Source organism: Vespula pensylvanica, chromosome 22, assembly GCF_014466175.1.
Source record: "Vespula pensylvanica isolate Volc-1 chromosome 22, ASM1446617v1, whole genome shotgun sequence".
Lineage (NCBI taxonomy): Eukaryota > Metazoa > Arthropoda > Insecta > Hymenoptera > Vespidae > Vespula > Vespula pensylvanica.
This window is the reverse complement of record NC_057706.1, coordinates 1,451,676-1,470,271: the sequence shown is the minus strand read 5'-3', so window position 1 is coordinate 1,470,271 and position 18,596 is coordinate 1,451,676. Positions and strand designations below refer to the sequence as shown.

The 18,596-nt window shown below is 33.7% G+C and overlaps 1 protein-coding gene across 6 annotated transcripts in view; it reads right to left on the bottom strand.

The window, feature by feature from the left end:
- The window catches only part of LOC122636604 (insulin-like growth factor 2 mRNA-binding protein 1), a 121,656-nt gene that overhangs the window by 86,260 nt on the left and 16,800 nt on the right, over positions 1-18,596 (bottom strand). For 2 of the 6 annotated variants that reach the window (XM_043827993.1, XM_043827995.1), the window contains exons 1-2: positions 12,891-13,138; positions 11,653-11,716 (exon numbers count right to left, since the gene is read on the bottom strand). In XM_043827993.1, the coding sequence (XP_043683928.1) occupies positions 11,653-11,716; positions 12,891-13,104 (278 nt within the window). In that variant the 5' untranslated portion in view covers positions 13,105-13,138. Of the gene's footprint in view, positions 1-11,652; positions 11,717-12,890; positions 13,139-13,548; positions 13,838-18,596 lie in introns of those variants that run through there. The other 4 variants (XM_043827994.1, XM_043827996.1, XM_043827997.1 and 1 more) reach the window with 3 other exon arrangements.

Below are 18,596 nucleotides of genomic sequence, written 5' to 3'. Positions count from 1 at the left end.
GAGAGAGCTTCGTTATTCTTAAAGTTTACTCGATTTCAATATTCTATAAACAATGTTTTCGCAATAAGATATAGCAATGTATAGCACAGTTCGTAACGAAATTCTTTCTCCCTCTCTCTCTCTCTCTCTCTCTCTCTCTCTCTCTCTCTCTCACTCTCTCTCCCTTTCTTTCTCTTTCTCTTTCCTTCTTTCTCGTACCGGGAGATGCAGTTCCCTGTGAATGGGATTCCTTCGAGATAATCTACGGTAGAACGCGCGTGCTGGGCTCCAAAGATTGTGCGAAAGCAGCTGCACGAGTTGCTCCCCGTATACCGAGAGAAAAGAACTTCTCTTCCCTCTCTCTTTCTCTCATTCTCTTTCTCTTTCTCTTTCTCTCTCTTTCTCAGCCCTCGAAGGCTTCGTAGTAGTCAGGATACTTTGAGCAAACATCGGAAGAAGAAGAAGAGATCCTACTGGGCAGGTCCACCGGTCGTTTTGTTTTCACATTATTCGCGAGATTCTACTAAGAGAAAAGTAAAGATAGGAAGGAAGGAAGGAAGGAAGGAAGGAAGGAAGGAAGGAAGGAAAGAACGGAGAGAAAAAATGAGAGCAATAGAGAGAGGGAAAGAGAGATAGTACGTGTGACAGTGAGATCAAGGGGAATAAAGACGAAGGGAGATGAACCCGGTCACTCTGATGTTTATTTTGCAAAGTCGTTTTTTTCGTTCTCTTTTTTTAATAAGCATTGCATTCAAATGGCACAACAAAAGATCTCTAACGTTATAATCCGTGTCTCATAGGAATAGCTTACGTGTTATTTGCACGGTATATAACAAACGTTCGTTCTCGGAGTTTGACTTTAGCAGAAAGATAAAAGAGAGAGAGAGAGAGAGAGAAAAAAGAGAAAGATTTTATTGATATAATTCCTTTCGGCGTGTCCCTACCTTTTCCTTCCACTACAAGACCTCTTGTAATCTTACATCATCAACATGTGTATATTGTAATATGTAGTATACAACATAGCATGCATCCGATCTACCTCGTTGAACACGTTTCTCCGTCGTAAAATATATTTTCTGCCCGTCGAGCGTGTAGTTATACGTTTCGTGCAAGTACATCCATAAAATGAATATATATATATATATAAAAGAAAAAAGAAAAATGAGCGAAAGAATGAAAAAGAAAATGTTCCACCCCCTTCAAAAATCGTCTTTCAAGGTTAACAAAGAAAATCTTATCTCTTCTGGAAAGTCGCGACCAAGCACATTTTTCTCTTTTCCCTTATTTTTTCTTTCTCTTTTTCTTTTTTTTTTTTTTTTCTTTATTTTATTCGCCCTCCCGCCATACGATTATCGAAAGAAGAAACCGAATTGTATATGGAATATAACTCTTTACAGTTCCCTCACTCTCTTCCTTTCTCTCTTTTTTATATATATATATATATATAAAATTCTTCGTCTCAATTTTCATTCGAGTTATTAAAGGGAAACACGCAGAACGTGTAATACGAAGTGCGCAAAAGAGGAGTAGTCCCCTGTCTTTTCCTTCGTGCGAGGAGACTTTATAGAAAAAGAAAAAGAAAAAGAGAAAGAAAAAAAAAATAAGAATAACAAGTACGAAGTGTACTGGAGTTGTCCGATAAATTACAAGATTACAACCGACTTAACTCGCATTTTTTTCCATACACACACATACGCATATTCATGCATACACATATATATGCATATATATATATATATATATATATATATATATATTCACAAGAAAATAAAAAAACTAATATAAAGTCAACGAACTTTTTCTCTCTCTATCACAGACTCATAATTTTTTTATTCGCTACGCTCGAAAAGAGAGAAAGAAAAAGAAAGAAAAAAATAAAAAGAAAAAAGAGAGAGAGAAGAAGGAGGAAGGAATAAGGAGAAAGAGGAGGAGGTAGATAGGGAGGAAGGAGGGTGAGGTGAATCGTTTCGCTTTCGTTCGTGGCTCGATCGGATCAACGCAATAAGAAGAAATTCGAGTTAAAAGGCGCGTGCGCGGTTCCAGCCGGCCTGCTTGCTTGCTTGCTTGCTTGCTTGCTTGCTTGCATCGAGACGTGCAACAAGTGCACGCGCAGGATGCACCGTCGCGAACGGCGTCGGTACGTAGTATTCTAGCGAGCCCTCGAGGAGTAAAGGGCTGCTGCTACTGCTGCTGTTGCTGCTGCTGTTGCTGCTGCCGCCACTGCTTGGTTGGAGGGGCGAAAAGACTAAGTGAGAGAGAAAGAGAGAGAGAAAGAGAAGACACGGCACGCGCCGAGTGCAACGAATCGGGAGAGGGAGAGACCAGTACAGATGCATCTTCGCCAATTCGTGACAGCTTCCTCTTTCTCTCTCTCTTTCTTATGTATGTCTTATTATCTCTTTCTCTCTCTCTCTCTCGTTTTTTTCTCTATCTATCTGTCTGTCTATCTGGCTCTATGTCATTCATTTTTTTCTGAATATTAAAAAATGTTTCTTCTGCTTGTTTTTTTTCTCTCTCTTTCTCTCTCTCTCTCTCTCTCTCTCTCTCTCTCTCTCTCTCTCTCTCTCTCTCTCTCTCTCTCTCTCTCTCGATCCGTTATTTTTTCTTCTTTAATTTTTCTTCGTTTTCTTCTTCCTCTTTTTATTCTTAATATATATTTTTTGTATCACATCGAGGCGAATAAAGGTGGACCCGCACGTGCCCCAATCATCGATAAAAGTATACCTTGCTACTCTTCTTAATTGATTACATGTGCGTGCGGTTATACGTAAAGTAAGTAAGCAAGTAAGCAAGTACGTTGACTCATTTGCATCGAATATGTGTAGTTAATAGGTATATAAAAGATAAACGTTTCGATCCGCTTAAATTTCAATGATATATGTTCATTGAGACTTAATTATATTACGATAAGATGTCTTTCGCTGGAGGAGGAGAGGAAAAAAATGAATAAAAAAGAAAAAGAAAGAAGAAATTATTAATGTTCGGTATCTGTTAGTTCAGGATATCGATATTTGTTTTATATTTCACGGGTGGTCTATGTCTCGTCTATCTTTCAATATGTAATTGACCAATTCGCATATAGAATATATATATATATTATGTCTATGTTCGACTCTCGTCTTTTCGATAAAATTTGAGAAAAAAGATCGAGATTTTTTAAATTATATTACGATATCGTTTTTAGAATTTAAAAAAAAAAAAAAAAAAAAAAAAAAAAAAAGAAATGAAAATGGTATTTACCAGTTTATGACAATCTATTTGTTTGATATTACGTTGATTATACGATTCGTATCTATGTAACGAGTTCAAAGAAAATTGTTCTATTTCAATAATCGATAATAATAGCTAAAATAAAAATAAAAATATATACAATTCAAATATATTGTTATCGCGAATTTTTATTCCATTCTCTTTCCTTCTTCTTTTCATTCAGTTCCACGTTCGATCATGAATTAGATTAACGATTACGTTACGATCCATTCACCATCACTACCACATATGACCATTGATTCACGCTTACGTTTATTTTTAAAAAAGAAATTTGAATTACATAACAATATATATATATATACATATACATAACCACGATTTAAATCGTATATACGTATTATCTTCGTGATCACGAAGATAATGAAAAAAGAAACAAATTGAAATGTTCAGGTAACAAACAAAGTATATATACACACACACACGTGTGTCTCCATGTCTATCTGTCTGTATATGTATATATATACGTATGTGCGTGTATATGTATTGTAAGAGAAAGATGGGGTTGCACCGGACTCTCAAATGCAAGCGGAAGTTATGTGCAAAGTGCATTCGACTAATAGAAACACCGGTTACGGGGGTTGAAGAGAAGGAGGAGGAGGGGAGGGGATCTCTCTTTCTCTCTCTTACTCGACTCCCCTATCCCGTAGTACATATCGCGTAACCTGACTGACCTTACGTATGAGTTACTAGATGCAGTGGCCTTGTTATGCAAATGAGAAAAGTGCAGTCCCCAATACCAAAGTGCATACAGATATTCTATACGGAAATTAATCCGATTTACGCGTGCGACCACCATTTACGAATGAGTTAACTCCGTTCCCCCCTATTTTCGACATAGTACTACCTGATACATAGATCTTTTTATATATAATTATTTATACCTTTTCTAATTTATTTGGTATTTTGTATTTTTTGTTTATTCATTCGTTCGTTCGTTCGTTCGTTCGTTCGTTCGTTCGTTCGTTTTTTTTTAAGTGAATAAAATAATAGATCTACTATATAATAATGTATACTAATAAATGAATTATGGAATATAATATTGTATCATTCAATAATAGATCATTCATTCATTAGTTTGTTTAATGAATCTTATTGGAGAATATTAAAATTTATATGTTTACTTGGTATGTAAAATGCATCTACACGAGATTCTAAAATTATATAGAAAAAATTACGTTTAATCGACACTATATATATATATATATATATATATATATATATATATATATGTATATTTGTATAGTATAGCAATAGAAATTTCACGATATACGATATGATCAAATTGTTAAAGAAAAATTGATATAGTTCGTTTTACAAAATGAAATCGACCGATGTTGCACTGTTATTTTGATACTTACATATTTACATACGTATATGCACACGTACATTTGTTGTGCCGACGGTCCAGTTAAAGACGGTGCACTTTGCGAGCCGGTTTACTACCGCGTCGACGCGTATGCAAGTCGGGGATAATGCACATTGCACGTGCTGCCATTGTTGTCGATGCACACCACAAAGTGCAGGTCTCTAACTCAAGAGTTGTAATAAGAGTCGACTATTGCGGTTTAATGCGGTCTAACCGCATTCATGCGCTTTTCGTCTTATTCATACATATATATATATATATATATATATATATACATATATACATACATACATACATACATATATATATCGATAATTCAAATTCCGTTTCTTTCTTTACCGATTAATATCCAAAACAAAATGAGAATCGATCGAATTAATTATTCGCAATATCATCGATTAATTCGTCCGTTAGAAAAATGAATAGATAAATAAATAAATAACTAAAAAGAAGAATTCATCTTTCTCCTCCCATTCTTTCTTTTTTTTTTTTTTTGAGGAGGAGAGGGGAAAAAGGACGACTCTCTTTTTCTTTTTTTTTTTGTTCTCTCGTTCGGTAAGAATAAGATTCTTAAGGTAGGGCCCCGCATTTTCGATGAATCTCGTTTCTCGATCATTCGGTTCTCACACTCTCGGTTATAGAAGATGCGCGCTTATATACCGCTTTAACATCTCGCAAAGTAAGTAGTATAGTCGATGAGAGCGTGCAGACTTCTATCTATCTATCTCTCTCTGTTAAAGAAGATGGAATTAGAAACAGAGTAGTGGATCCCATGGGATATAAGCATTGTAAACTGAACCGAACTGAACTGAACTGAACTGAACTGAACTGAACTGAACGCGAGGGGTCAGACCCCCTGGTCTTTTAAACTAGTTTTCACTTCTACCAGTTTCTGCTGGTTACTACTACTACTTCTACTACTACTGCTACTACCACTATCTCTCTCTTTCTCTTTTTCAATCTCTACGTATCTATCTATCTATTTCTTTCTTTCTTTCTTTCTTTCTCTCCTCTTCTTCTTCTTCTTCTTCTTCCTCTACTTCTTCCTCCTCTCTTTCTTTCTATCTATCTTTCTCTCTCTCTCTCTGTCTCTCTCTTTCTTTTTCCTTTATTCCACACGCGTTATATACCATGGAACTCATTCCTGAACAGCAGCTTCGTACTTTACATTTGAACCATATCGGCTTATATGGAAATGAATGTTTAAGTCATTCATCGTAACGAAACTCTAAGAATAAAGACGAGAGAAACTCGGTTGACACTGCTGGAAGTCTCGGCAAGATTTTTTTTTTTTTATTCTTCTTCTTCTTCTTCTTCTTCTTCTTCTTCTTTTCTTTCTTTCTTTCTTTTTTTTTTCTTTCGTGGTAAAATTCTATCGTGGTAAAATTCGACGAAAAGGATGACTACTCGAAAAGTGGATGAGCTCATCCGAAAAATAAAAAAAAAAAAAATAAAATAAAATAAAAAGTTAACAACGATAAAGTGTTTACGTATTTATCGCAAGAAATTTCTACGTCGTTTCTTCGATCGCCCAATTAAACCCCTCCCCTCTCCTCTTCTCCCACCCTCTTTTTCTTCTTTTCTTCTTTTATTTTTTAATATCGACGAGAAGGAAAAGAATTAATACAACATAGGTATGTAAATTGGCAAGTTCTGTGTTTCACACGTAAGATACGTTTAATGTGCGATTAGACAAATTCTTATGGAGCTAAGGTGTCAAACCGGTTTAAATATCGATTCTATCATTTATACAATGTCATGGTTATTCGGAGGTGATCCTTGCGTAACGATACAAGAGTTCTAACCACGGACGTTATTATTAATCGTTCCTATTATCCTAGTAGAAGGTATATCGCATAATGTCCGACAACGTGTATACTATGAATAATGTGTCGCATAAGTGCATATATATATATATATATATAATGTATGTATGTATGTATATAACCAGTAGAGATTATGCGAATGTTATTTTTCATTTTATCTTCTTTCATTTCGCTTTTATAAATTAATTATTAGATGGAAATATTTTATTGATGATCCTTCGTACAACTAGTTTATTATAATCATCCTTATAATAATAACTTTTGATATTTTTCGAAATAGAATCAATGAGATAATATTACGAGGTATGAGAAAAAGCAAATGAATGAATAAATAAATAAACGTTGTCGTTATGTATCGTAAATCAAAGCCAATATATAAAGAGACATGAAAAAAAAATAAATAAATAAATAAATAACCAACGCGAATGATTTTCTCATTTGAAATTAAATCAAATCGAAACGATATTACCAGACGTTGGAAAAAATCTCGAGGGAGATTCTCGAAGAGAAAAAAAAATATATATAAATAAATAAACAAAATGAAATAAAATAAAATAAAATAAAATAAAATAAAACAAACGTTATCGGCTGTTTAATATCAAAATCAATCTCAATATACAAAAATGAATCCTATACGAAGGAATCCTTTAAAAAAAATGTTTTGAAATAAATCAAACGGTATTAAACAAGTCGTCGAAATTTTTCTTCTTCCTTTTCTTTCTCTTTTTTCTTTTTCTTTAATCAACGCAATACTCTATTAGGGCGTTGAAAAATATCGTCGAACGAACGAGATTGCAGGTCTTAACGTTCAAGACGTCGTCGATGAAGTTCTCTCCTTTCTCTCTCTCTCTCTCTCTCTCTCTCTCTCTCTCTCTCTCTCTCTCTCTCTCTCTCTCTCTCTCTCTCTTTGACGTTGTTAGATAAAGAGAGAAGTAGAAAGTAAAAGGAGAGAGTAACAAGGAGAAAAGAAGAAAAAGACGAAGACGAAAACGAAGACGAAAAAGAGAAAGAGAGAGATAGAGAAAAAAATAAGAAAAGAAGAAAAAAGAAAAGAGAAGGAAAAGAAAAAAAAGTAAGAGAGACTACTTCGTCCAGGGGATGGTGAAATAACAGATTGCAGTTGTGGCACGAGCGAACGAGCAGCCTGGGTTCGGTTTGGTTCGGTTCGGTGCTCGTAAGGAGAAGGCAGGTGCCACATTTTTTTTCGACCGTCTGTTTTACCGCCGAGTAAGAGAGAGGCTGCCTACACTACCTACCTACCCTACCTACCTACCTACCTATCTACCTACCAACCTACCAACCTACCTACCTACCTATCTATGTTACACAGAGGCTCCCAAACAATCTCCATCTCTCTCTCAGACACTTTAGATAAATCTTGGAGGGAATAATTTTCCTTTTCTTTTTCTTTCTTTTTCTTCTTCTTGAAATTTTTCTCGTAACTTCATAAGCTAACACATGATATATGTAACGCATATATGAGAAAACGTATAGCGGAGAATGTTTATTTATTTTTCTTCATTTTCTTTTTTTTTTTTTTTTTTTTGCTTTACTTTGTATCATAAAAAATTTGCTTTACTTTCGTATTATAAAATTTGTTCAAATCATTCATTGAAATCGAAAGCGTAGTGATTATCGTATAAAAGATTATAACGCATCTACGTATGTTATATATGTGTGTGTGTGTGTGTGTGTGTGTGTGTGTGTATATATTTTAATTTCAATCGGTCAATGTACATATATATATATATGTATCTCTATTTCTATCTCTATCTCTATCTTACGATCATTAGATAAATCTTGAAGATCTTTCGCGATATATTTCTCGAATAATTAACGATATTTCTCTCCTTCTCGTAATATAACGAATCATAAGGTGCATGTATTACATAAAATTTTGCGTAATTAGTTTTCTAATAAACTTTCAAATCGTTCATAAAAGTCGAAAATTTTTGTGATTATCGTACAAGATTATAAATCACCTACGTATATATGTATATATATATATATATATATATAAATGTTATCTTCTAATTTTAATCGATTAACGTATATATGTAATATTGCCTACTTACAATGTATATAAATAATATATATATGTATATATGTAAATATATGTATATAGAAATATATACGCACCACCGTCCATGTCCATGTGTATGTTCGTAAGCGTGCGAAGAAAATGAGGAAGATTAAATTAGCGGATACGTCTCGATCGAGATAAATACGTAGATAGATGTATACAATAGACATATAACATCGCATGCAAACGAATAAGACGAAATAGCTAGGTACACATATATGTAAACAAACAAACCTACACACGGATAAAGCCTAAAGATCATACCTATAATACATACAAACGTATAACTACATACACGTGAGGGCTTAGATAGGTCAAACGTTATTGTTGTTAGCACGTTCGATCATTTGTTTATTATTTATTGTCTCTCAACGGTTAACAGATTTCGTAGAAATGATCTCACGTTTGTTTAACAAAGAAAAAGAAAGAGAAAAGAAAAACACACGGAGAGAGAGAGAGAGAGAGAGAGAGAGAGAGAGAGAGAGAGAGATATTCTTAGAAATTTTCACATAGGATTGAGTTCCACTGATATAATTCTCGATAATTTTTATCTACGTACACGACAAGTATGTGTCAGTGTGTGTATGCATACACGTACCGACTTTTAAATTCACGCGTAAAAATTCGTTCTCCATCTCTTAACGCAGTGCACATTTACTCGCGTGCGATCAATTATGCACCTCGTTATGCCTGCATTACGTGCAACATTCACCCTTTTACTGCCTTTCCAAGACCCACCCCAATCCAACCCAACCCGCCCTTTTCTCTGATCCCTTCTCTCTTTTTCCACTTTTTCTTCTCCTTATATTTTTCGATCGCAAGTTGTGTCGTCGTCGTCGTCGTCGTCGTCTCCCTCCCTCCTTTTGAAATTTTTTTACGAAAAATTACATACATAAATTTGTTAACAAGATAAATGGTTGAAAGGCACGTAAATATCGTACTTAAATATCGTACGATGCACTTTTATAACCCAGGCAAAATGTAATGTTACATTATCGATTGAGTATCACCGGAAGCTCAACGATCCTGTAAATACATATTACGTATATGTGTATAAAAATCTCTATCTCTCTCTTTCTCTCCGTTGATCTATCTATCTCTCTCTCTCTCTCTCTCTCTCTCTCTCTCTCTCTGTTTCTTACTCTTTACGGAAAAGAATTTAAAAAGCCGCGCGATTTCTTATCGGATTACGACGTCCGGTGTATTATTAACTCATTAAACCTTCTCATATCCTAAATGCCAGCATGCTCCTTATTACAAACCTAACCGAATATAACTTTTCAACGGCAGATTTTACGTTAATGGTAATTTTTGTTTGTTTGTTTTTTTATCACTCTGTTATTACTTTTATGTATAAAAATCATCGTCAGTCGTTAAACGACGAATATTCGAGTGCATATGTTCTACAACAAGGTGCCTTTTTTTTTATTCATCTTTTTTTTCTTCCTTTCTTTCTTTAAACGAAACGAATTAATTTTAATAACGTCACAGTGATGTGTTTGATAGGAGAGAGAATTAATTATATGTATCTATTTTTTGTTTCTTTTTTTAATTTCGTTAATATCGACGACTTTTCATAGTCGATCAGTTTTTTCCTTTTCAGAATTAAAAAAAAAAAAAAAAATATGAGAGCATTTTACTACAACGAGCTATTTTTTTTTTTTTTTGACGATTAAATATTAATAACACCGTCATTGACGTAATAATGTCTGACATGCGCGCCAAGAGAATAATTTGTGTTTAATTCACGTAAACATACTTCATTTATTATTCCGAAAGTATGTGAATAAATAAGTAATCAAGATAGCCTCATCGAAATCGAATTTTTTTTTGTTTATTATCAAAAAAAAAAAAAAAAAAAAAAAAGAGAATGAACACGATCGATAATGACACGAGCGTAACATTGTATTTAATTCCTCTTCTACCCCTCTCTCCCTCCCGCCCTCCCTCCTACTCCGGAAACAAATTAATACACGATATCCCGGGTGAACGTCAGTTGTGTCCCGACTTTTTCTTTTTCGGTTCTTTAAAATTAATTTAATATACGACGTGTAATTACCAAAAAGAGTGGCAGCCGTTGGAGGGAGCGAAGAAAATAAAGGAAAAAAAAAAAATTGAAATAAAAAAAAAAAGATCGAAAAAAAATTATTAAAAAGAAAAAATGCATACATATTTCTACCAACTGAAGTGTCGAAATTCGACTTTGATATAATACACGATCGTATCGTTTATTTATGTTATTAAAATATATTACACGTATATGTGCGAGTATGTAAAAAAAAAATATATATGTATATATGTTGTGTGCGTGCATACATACACAAGATGAAACAATGAAGATCGAAGTCACTGGAGAATAACTTCGATTATTGCATAAATAATAATTTTAATGAGAAATGTATCAATTAAAATTGAAATGCCATTCGAGAGAGACGAGCGGAGATCGTATTCTATTGCGTAAAAATTATGGGAAAGTCAATATAATCCTGCTTTTTTTTTTTTCAAACTGTATCACACATTTTCTAATGCATCAATCGACACAGCTCGACGAGAAAATAAAATTTAAAAAAAAAAAAAAAAAGATACTATTAAAGCATCAACAAAAATTGATTAATCGAGGAGATATTTTTATCGAAATATTTCGAAAAAGAACAAAAAAGAATTATTTTCTACTGATTTCATAATAACGTTTGTATTTGCTAATAACTTTACTTTTTTAATTTTACTTTTTAATTTCCTTTTTTTTTTTTTTTTTAACAGAATCACGAGGTCGATCGATTAACGTAATAAAATATATGAGATTTCGTTTAAAACGACGAACTTGATCTAGATATTGAACGACCTTTAGAAAATCCTCCTTAATAAAGAGAAAAAAGGAAAAAAGAGAAAAACTAATCACGTCATATCGTATCCTTGTTAAACTTTCGTCTAAAACATTTTTAATGTTAATCGCGCAATAATCGTAGTTTTTCATGGTCAAACACTTCGTCGTTTTTATATTACAGATATAATCGAATCAAAATAGCTGTGGTATTTTAAGAAACACAGAAAAAAAGAAATAAAGAAACAAAGAAAAAAGAGAATAAAGAAATAAAATAGCGTGTTTCTACGCTCGATTAGAAACTCACCGTTTCTTCGCACCGCTGGCCACAGATGGCTCCACCACGAGCGACGATCCTAGGAAGGTATAACCTAAAAGAAACGAAAAAAGAAAAGAAAAGAAATAAATAAAAAATCTTGACTTGTATGATCGATAAATTATGCGACTTACTGCTTGATAGGAAACATTAAAAAAGAAATATATAAAATGAAACAGGAAAACAAACAACAAAAGAGAGAAACAAACGAAAAGAGATTTCATTAAAAATCAAACTTTTCGAATCATATTTTATATATATATATATATATATATATATATACACACACACATACATATCATATGCATATGTATATATCTATTTTCAATAATATAATAACGAACTTTGTATAAATATATATATATATATAAATATATTATTATTATTATAATATACAATGATAGATATATCGAAAAATCTCGGATGAAATGAAAATCGTTAATATAACATAAGAAGAAAGTCGTGAGAGAGAAAGGTCGTTCTCATAGAATAAGCAACACGTAAGGACTAGTATATTATACATATATATATATATATATATAATATACATACACACACATATATATATATAATATACGTATCTACATATAAACGCGAATAGAATTGGTTCATTGGGTCAACGTATTTAGACGTTCTTATACAACCTGTTTTGTACCGCGGTCAATTTGAACTCTGACCCTTAAACTACAGGGTTTAAGGACAGAACGAGTATAAGAGAAATCATTTTTCCCATGAAAATTCCCATCGTTCTTACGCCACAACACATACATACGCACACAACAATCTATACAACATTCTACCGGTTTCTCTCTCCTATGAATAAGAGAAAGAGCAAAAGAGAAAGAAAGAGAAAGAGAAAGGAAACGGTAAAGCTTAGCTTCCGGGGTTTTCTCGGTTCTCTCTTTCTAAACGCACGTGCGATCCGTTATATGCATATATACATAACACACAATATATATACGTACATACATATGCGTGTAATGTCGTTAATGTAAGAATGTCGTTAATGTAAGAATGTCGTACGCCACGTTTTGTTAACCGCCATGTTGAAATCCGTTTCATCGAAAGGATGGACAAACGAATGGATGAACGTATGGATGGATGGATGGATGGATGGATGAACGTATGGATGGATGGATGGATGGATGGATGGATGGATGGATGGATAGATGGATGGACAGAGAGAGTGAGAGAATATGTGTGTGTGAGAGAGAGAGAGAGAGACCCACCTCTTTTCAGTATTCTAATCAGGATCAAGAGGTTATGCGAACGCGTTCGAGCGGCATTAGTCGACTGAGCAACAGGGAGTATTCTTTTCTTTTCTTTTCTTTTCTTTTCTTTTCTTTTCTTTTCTTTTCTTTTTTTTCTCTTTCTTTTTCTCTTTTCTTTTTTTTCCCTACGAGAAACTTCGTTGGCTGCTTTCCGAACTCGTATGTCGTCCATATCTAAATACTCACACTTACGCGTATACGTACACTAGTCCAGGAACGTATATACATTCATATGTATGTATGTATATTGTGTGTGTAATATATATATATATATATATATATATATGTATGTATGTAGAGATATAAATACGTATTTATTACACATAACGTTTTTCTTTTTCTTTCGAAGAGGCCAGGTGTCTGCATTATATCGAACTTTCCCTCTAACCAATACTTAAATTACTACACAATATTTGAACGCATTCCAATCATATATATATATATATATATACAGATATGTATATATATATCGAGAATCGTATATATGTATATATATATATATATGTATATCGAGAAGTTTTTTATAAGGTTTCGAAAAGATCTTTTAGCCGTTAATATTATTACTATTATTATGATTACTATTATCATGATTACTATTATTATGATTATTTCTTACCGCATGGTTGACAACCCTTCGATATAAAATTGTTGTTATACATTTGTACTTTAAGCATGATTACGAATAATTTCTAACTTCACACTTTCTAATTTCACTTTCTCACGAGAGATTGGATTCGAATTAGATGTAGGAATAAGGAAAAGAAAAGAAAAACGATGAATAAATAAACAAGGAGGAAAAATAAGAGGAAAAGGAGAAAAAGGAGAAAAGGAGGAAAACGATCAAGACGATATAGAAGTAGTATCTCGACGCGAACCGATGGAACGTACTGATCGAGATCACTTTTACGACTAAAATCTTCGTTTCAATTTGACCGATCTTAACACGACTAATGAAACTATTTAGAGAGAGAGAGAGAGAGAGAGAGAGAGAGAGAGAGAGAGAGAGAGAGAGAGAGGGATACTTATTTACTTACTTACATGCTTAGTTAATGTTTATGTATCTAGGATTATCCATAACCGTGACTTTGTCCTTCAAGATCGCGATACATAATCGTCCGAGATGCGAGATATAAAAGAACGTTGCTACGATAATAATAATAATAATAATATTAATAATAATAATAATATAAGAAACACGTTTGGTAAATATACGACGACTGTTGGCAATATCTCTTCTTTTATGTAAATTAACGTAAATACGTATTTATTCGTCGTGCGTTCGATGCGTATATATTATGTATGTATTTACGTATATAATATCGAAACGTTTATATTATATATATTCGCGTTCGAAAAACGTACCGATCGCGTTTAATTAAAACGAGACTGGACTCTCGTGACGATCAACGAGAACTATTCTGATTGGTCGACGTAACGACCAATAAACGATGATCCTTTGAACCTATTAGGACCTACTTTTATTTGGTACATAGTAAGATTGTACGATGTTTTTAGAAAGTCATTTACAAATTGTATAGTTATATGCATGCGATAGCGCGGCATCTCGATGCGCAAAGAATCATATTTTTTTATTCGACGAAAGATGGCGACAATATCGTTCCTCGTTAATAACTAGATATTTATTATTCTAGATCGATATTTTCTCGATATTTTCTTTTATATGATTTTCTTCTTCGATATTTTTCAATAAACGTTTCTATTTCTTTCGATTCTTTAATATTAATAGATATTTCCAAGTATGTTATTTTATTAATACTTTTCATATCTAATATAGTTACTTTTTTAAAAATATTGCATGTATGTATATATATATATATATACATATATATAGTGTACATATAACGGTAGCTAACGAACTTTTGTTTTACATACATACATCCGGACATGCATACATTACACCATACATACATTCCTTCAAAATTATACATATAGAGTGATACGTGACGTCGCATATTGCGATGAAAGTATATCCGAAGAATGTATCAGAGAAAGAGAGAAAGATCCTGTGGGAAAGAAGATTGTAACGGAAAATTTCGTTGGAAAGACAGAGGACGAAAGAGTGAGAAAGACAGATAGAGAGTGAGAAAAAGAGATAGAGACACATAGACAGAGAGAAAGAGAAAGAGAAAAAGAGAGAGAGAGAGAGAGAGAGAGAGAGAGAGAGAGGAAGCTATGTAAGAAGAAAAGAATAGACAAGGAGATACTACATACATCGTAATACTAGTTCTACTCACGGGAATAGAAATATATATATATATATATATATATATATATATTATGTATCGCAAGTTACAAAGAGACCAAACTCTCACCGTTCCGGTAGGTGGTCCATTATTGAAAAAAAATCTTTCTCTTTCTAATCTCGAATGACTCGTTCGTGAAGAATAGATCTAGTCTAAATAAGAGAAAGCCATAGAAGAAAAAGAAGAAGACGAGAGATACGAAGCAGAAGAAGAAGAAGAAGAAGAAAACATCAAGCTGCAAAGTTTATTCTCTAAGGACATTATCGCTTCCGTGTCCTTCGTAAAAATTAGCTAGATGGTGTCTCAAGTGGAAGAAGCGGTTTTTACTTGCTTGGTAATACTCTCTTGTCGATGGTTAAGTACGTAGATCAATTGTTGAAGGACGATCTTTTTTTTCTTCTTTGTTTCTCTCTCTCTCTCTCTCTCTCTCTCTCTCGTTCTCTTTGGTAATCGATACGATCTCGAAACTTCACAGCTGTGAGTGTTTCTTTTTGTTCTTCTTCTTCTTTCTCTTTTTTACTTTTAATTATTATTTTTCTTTTTATTTTTTATTTTCTTTCTCTCGTACGTACGAGATTCTCGAAAAAATGGATATATCATCTATCTTCTTTTTCCTTTTTTTTTTCTCTCTCCTTCCTCTCATTCGTATCATGCATATAAACGTACATACATCATATATATATATATATATATATATACACACTCTCTCTTCAGAGTTCTCACTATATAGCGTGTGGCGAATGGCAGAATTGTTCGCTAACGTCGAGTCTATTAAATACGATACGGAATACCATGGGTATAATGAGAACCGTATTAAACAAATAAAAGAGAAGTGAGATTTAGCTTGGGAATGTATGTACGAATTAAAAATACGAGCGCGAATGTAAGAACTGTTACGTAGATTATCGGAGATAGAATTGTACGCGAAAAGTAAATAAACAGATAGATACAGAAAGAGAGAGAGAGAGAGAGAGAGAGAGAGAGAGAGAGAAAAGGACAAGAAAAAAAAAAAGAGAAAAAAAGTAACAGCATCTAAATGGCTACTATAGCCATGTTACGTGTCAAAAGTTCAACCCCTCGAAACGAATCCACCTAGTTTGCGCAACAATAAAATCTACCTAAAGTGTTCCTCCTGGATAGACGTATGGTTGGTACGGACGAATGGTCTTGGATGGTTGGATGGTTAGTTGGATGGACTCGTAGTACTTGAGAGTTTCACACAACAGGTTTTACATATTACATATATGCGAACGGCTATTTGCGACAAGTTGTAGTATATAGATATTCGTAGTGTAATGGTGTGAATATATCTAACGATACTACGTATATGTATGTATGTGTACGTATATATATTTAATTCTCTGTATAATAGAAGGGAATGGGCGTTGAACGTGCACGCTATCGTTTCTAACGAAAAGGACGATGTCCTTTTTTCTTTTTTTTTTTTATTATTTCTTTGTAAACCGTCTCTTTCTCTCTCTCTTTTTTTTTTTGATAACTATCTTCCTGATTACCATCTTCTTTCTTATTTTTATTTTATTGTTATTCCGTTGTTTGTTTTTTTTTTTCTCTTAGAGATCGAAACTATACTAACTCATACACGTCATTTCATAGACGTTTTACGGTACTTCCGTAATATCTGCCTGCCCCATTCTCACGTTTGTTACAATAATCCGAGCGAAGGGTCTCCCTTATGTCACAGAGTTTCACGCTACGTAGGTATCAACGATAGGAACGAATCGTAGAAAGAAAAAGAGAGAGAGAGAGAGAGAGAGAGAGAGAGAGAGAGAGAGAGACAGCTGCGTTGAATATATATATATATATTTCTTCTAAGTCAATTTCTCTTATTTTTATTCGTATATGTTTTATACGTCACGAGAAATTTTCATTTTATCAAATATAATGAGAAACGTGAAATTATTGCAGGTTATAATTAACACCGTTTATTAAATATTAATAGATACGTCATAAATTACTTAATCATGCTAATTTAACGTTCGAATTAATTAACTTCCGCGAACACATTCCGCCATGGATCTCAACACGAGTTTAACGAACTCTTATCTTCTCTCTCTCTCTCTCTCTCTCTCTCTCTCTCTCTCTCTTTCTCTTTCTCTCCATGTATATATATATATAGATGTATGTATGCATGTATATATGTATGTATATACAATTCGTAAAAAAAAAGAGTGGAGGAAAGGGTTAGAGAGGGGTTCGTATAGCTCTTTCCCTTAGTCCATAATAAAACACTTTTTTTTATCCGATTATCGAAGAAATATCGAAGAAGAGTAAGAGGAAGGAAAGAAGGAAGGAAGGAAGGAAGGAAGAGCGAGACACGAGGGTCCCTACGGTTAAAAAAGTATGTATGTACCTATATCAAAATGAGACACCCGTTATATGCCTAAAATATACTGGCATTTCGTATGGGGCGCGCTGCTAAGAAATGCAGAAACAGCAGTTGCTATGCTAGGTGGTACTCCCTCTCGAGAATACAAGGATACGATAGAGTATACGTATATATATGGGTGTGAGCGAGAAAGAAAGAAAGAAAGAAAGAAAGAAAGAAAGAAAGAAAGAAGGAAAAGAAGAAAGAAAGAAAGAGACAGAAACAGAAAGAGAGAGAGAGAGAGAGAGAGAGAAAGGGATAGAGTAGTATTTCTCTGTCTCTCTTTCTCCTTCTCTCTTGCATCCTTTTTCTAAGCATCGAAGAAACTCGTGCAAGCCTGACACGCATACAGTCTCGGGAATCCACGTGATTACGTGGACGAGAGAGAAAACTAAAAAGAGAGAGAAAGAAAGAGAGAAAGAGAGAGAGAGAGATGATGATGAGGACGAAATAGTAAAGGTTATAAGATTCTCGATGGTGATAGTATCAGTAGTAGTAGTAGTAGTAGTATATTAGTAGTAGTATAGTAGTAGTAATACTAACAGTAGTAGTGTAATGCAGTAGTAATAGTACTAACAGTAATACTAGAAGTAGTAGTGGTAGTAATAGTAGTAGTAGTAGTAGTGCAATAGTAATAATACTAACAGTAATATCAGAAGTAGTAGTGTGGTGGTGGTGGTGGTGGTGGTAGTAGTAATAGTACTAACAGTAATACCAGAAGTAGTAGTAATGTAGTAGTAGTAGTAGTAGTAGTAGTAATGTTAGTAGTAGTAATATAGCGATGTGATTGTGCGCTTGTGAAGAAGAAGGGGACAGAAAAGAGGGAGTGAAAACGAGATAGGGAAGGTTGGTAGGTAGATAGGTAGGTAGGTAGGTAGGTAGGTAGGTAGGTAGGTAGGTAGGTAGGTAAGTTGGTAGGTAGGTATGTATTAGAACGGTACGAGGGAAAGGAAGAGGTTGGGGATCGCTGAGGGATGGGTTTGCTGAGTTAAGAGAGAGAGAGAGAGAGAGAGA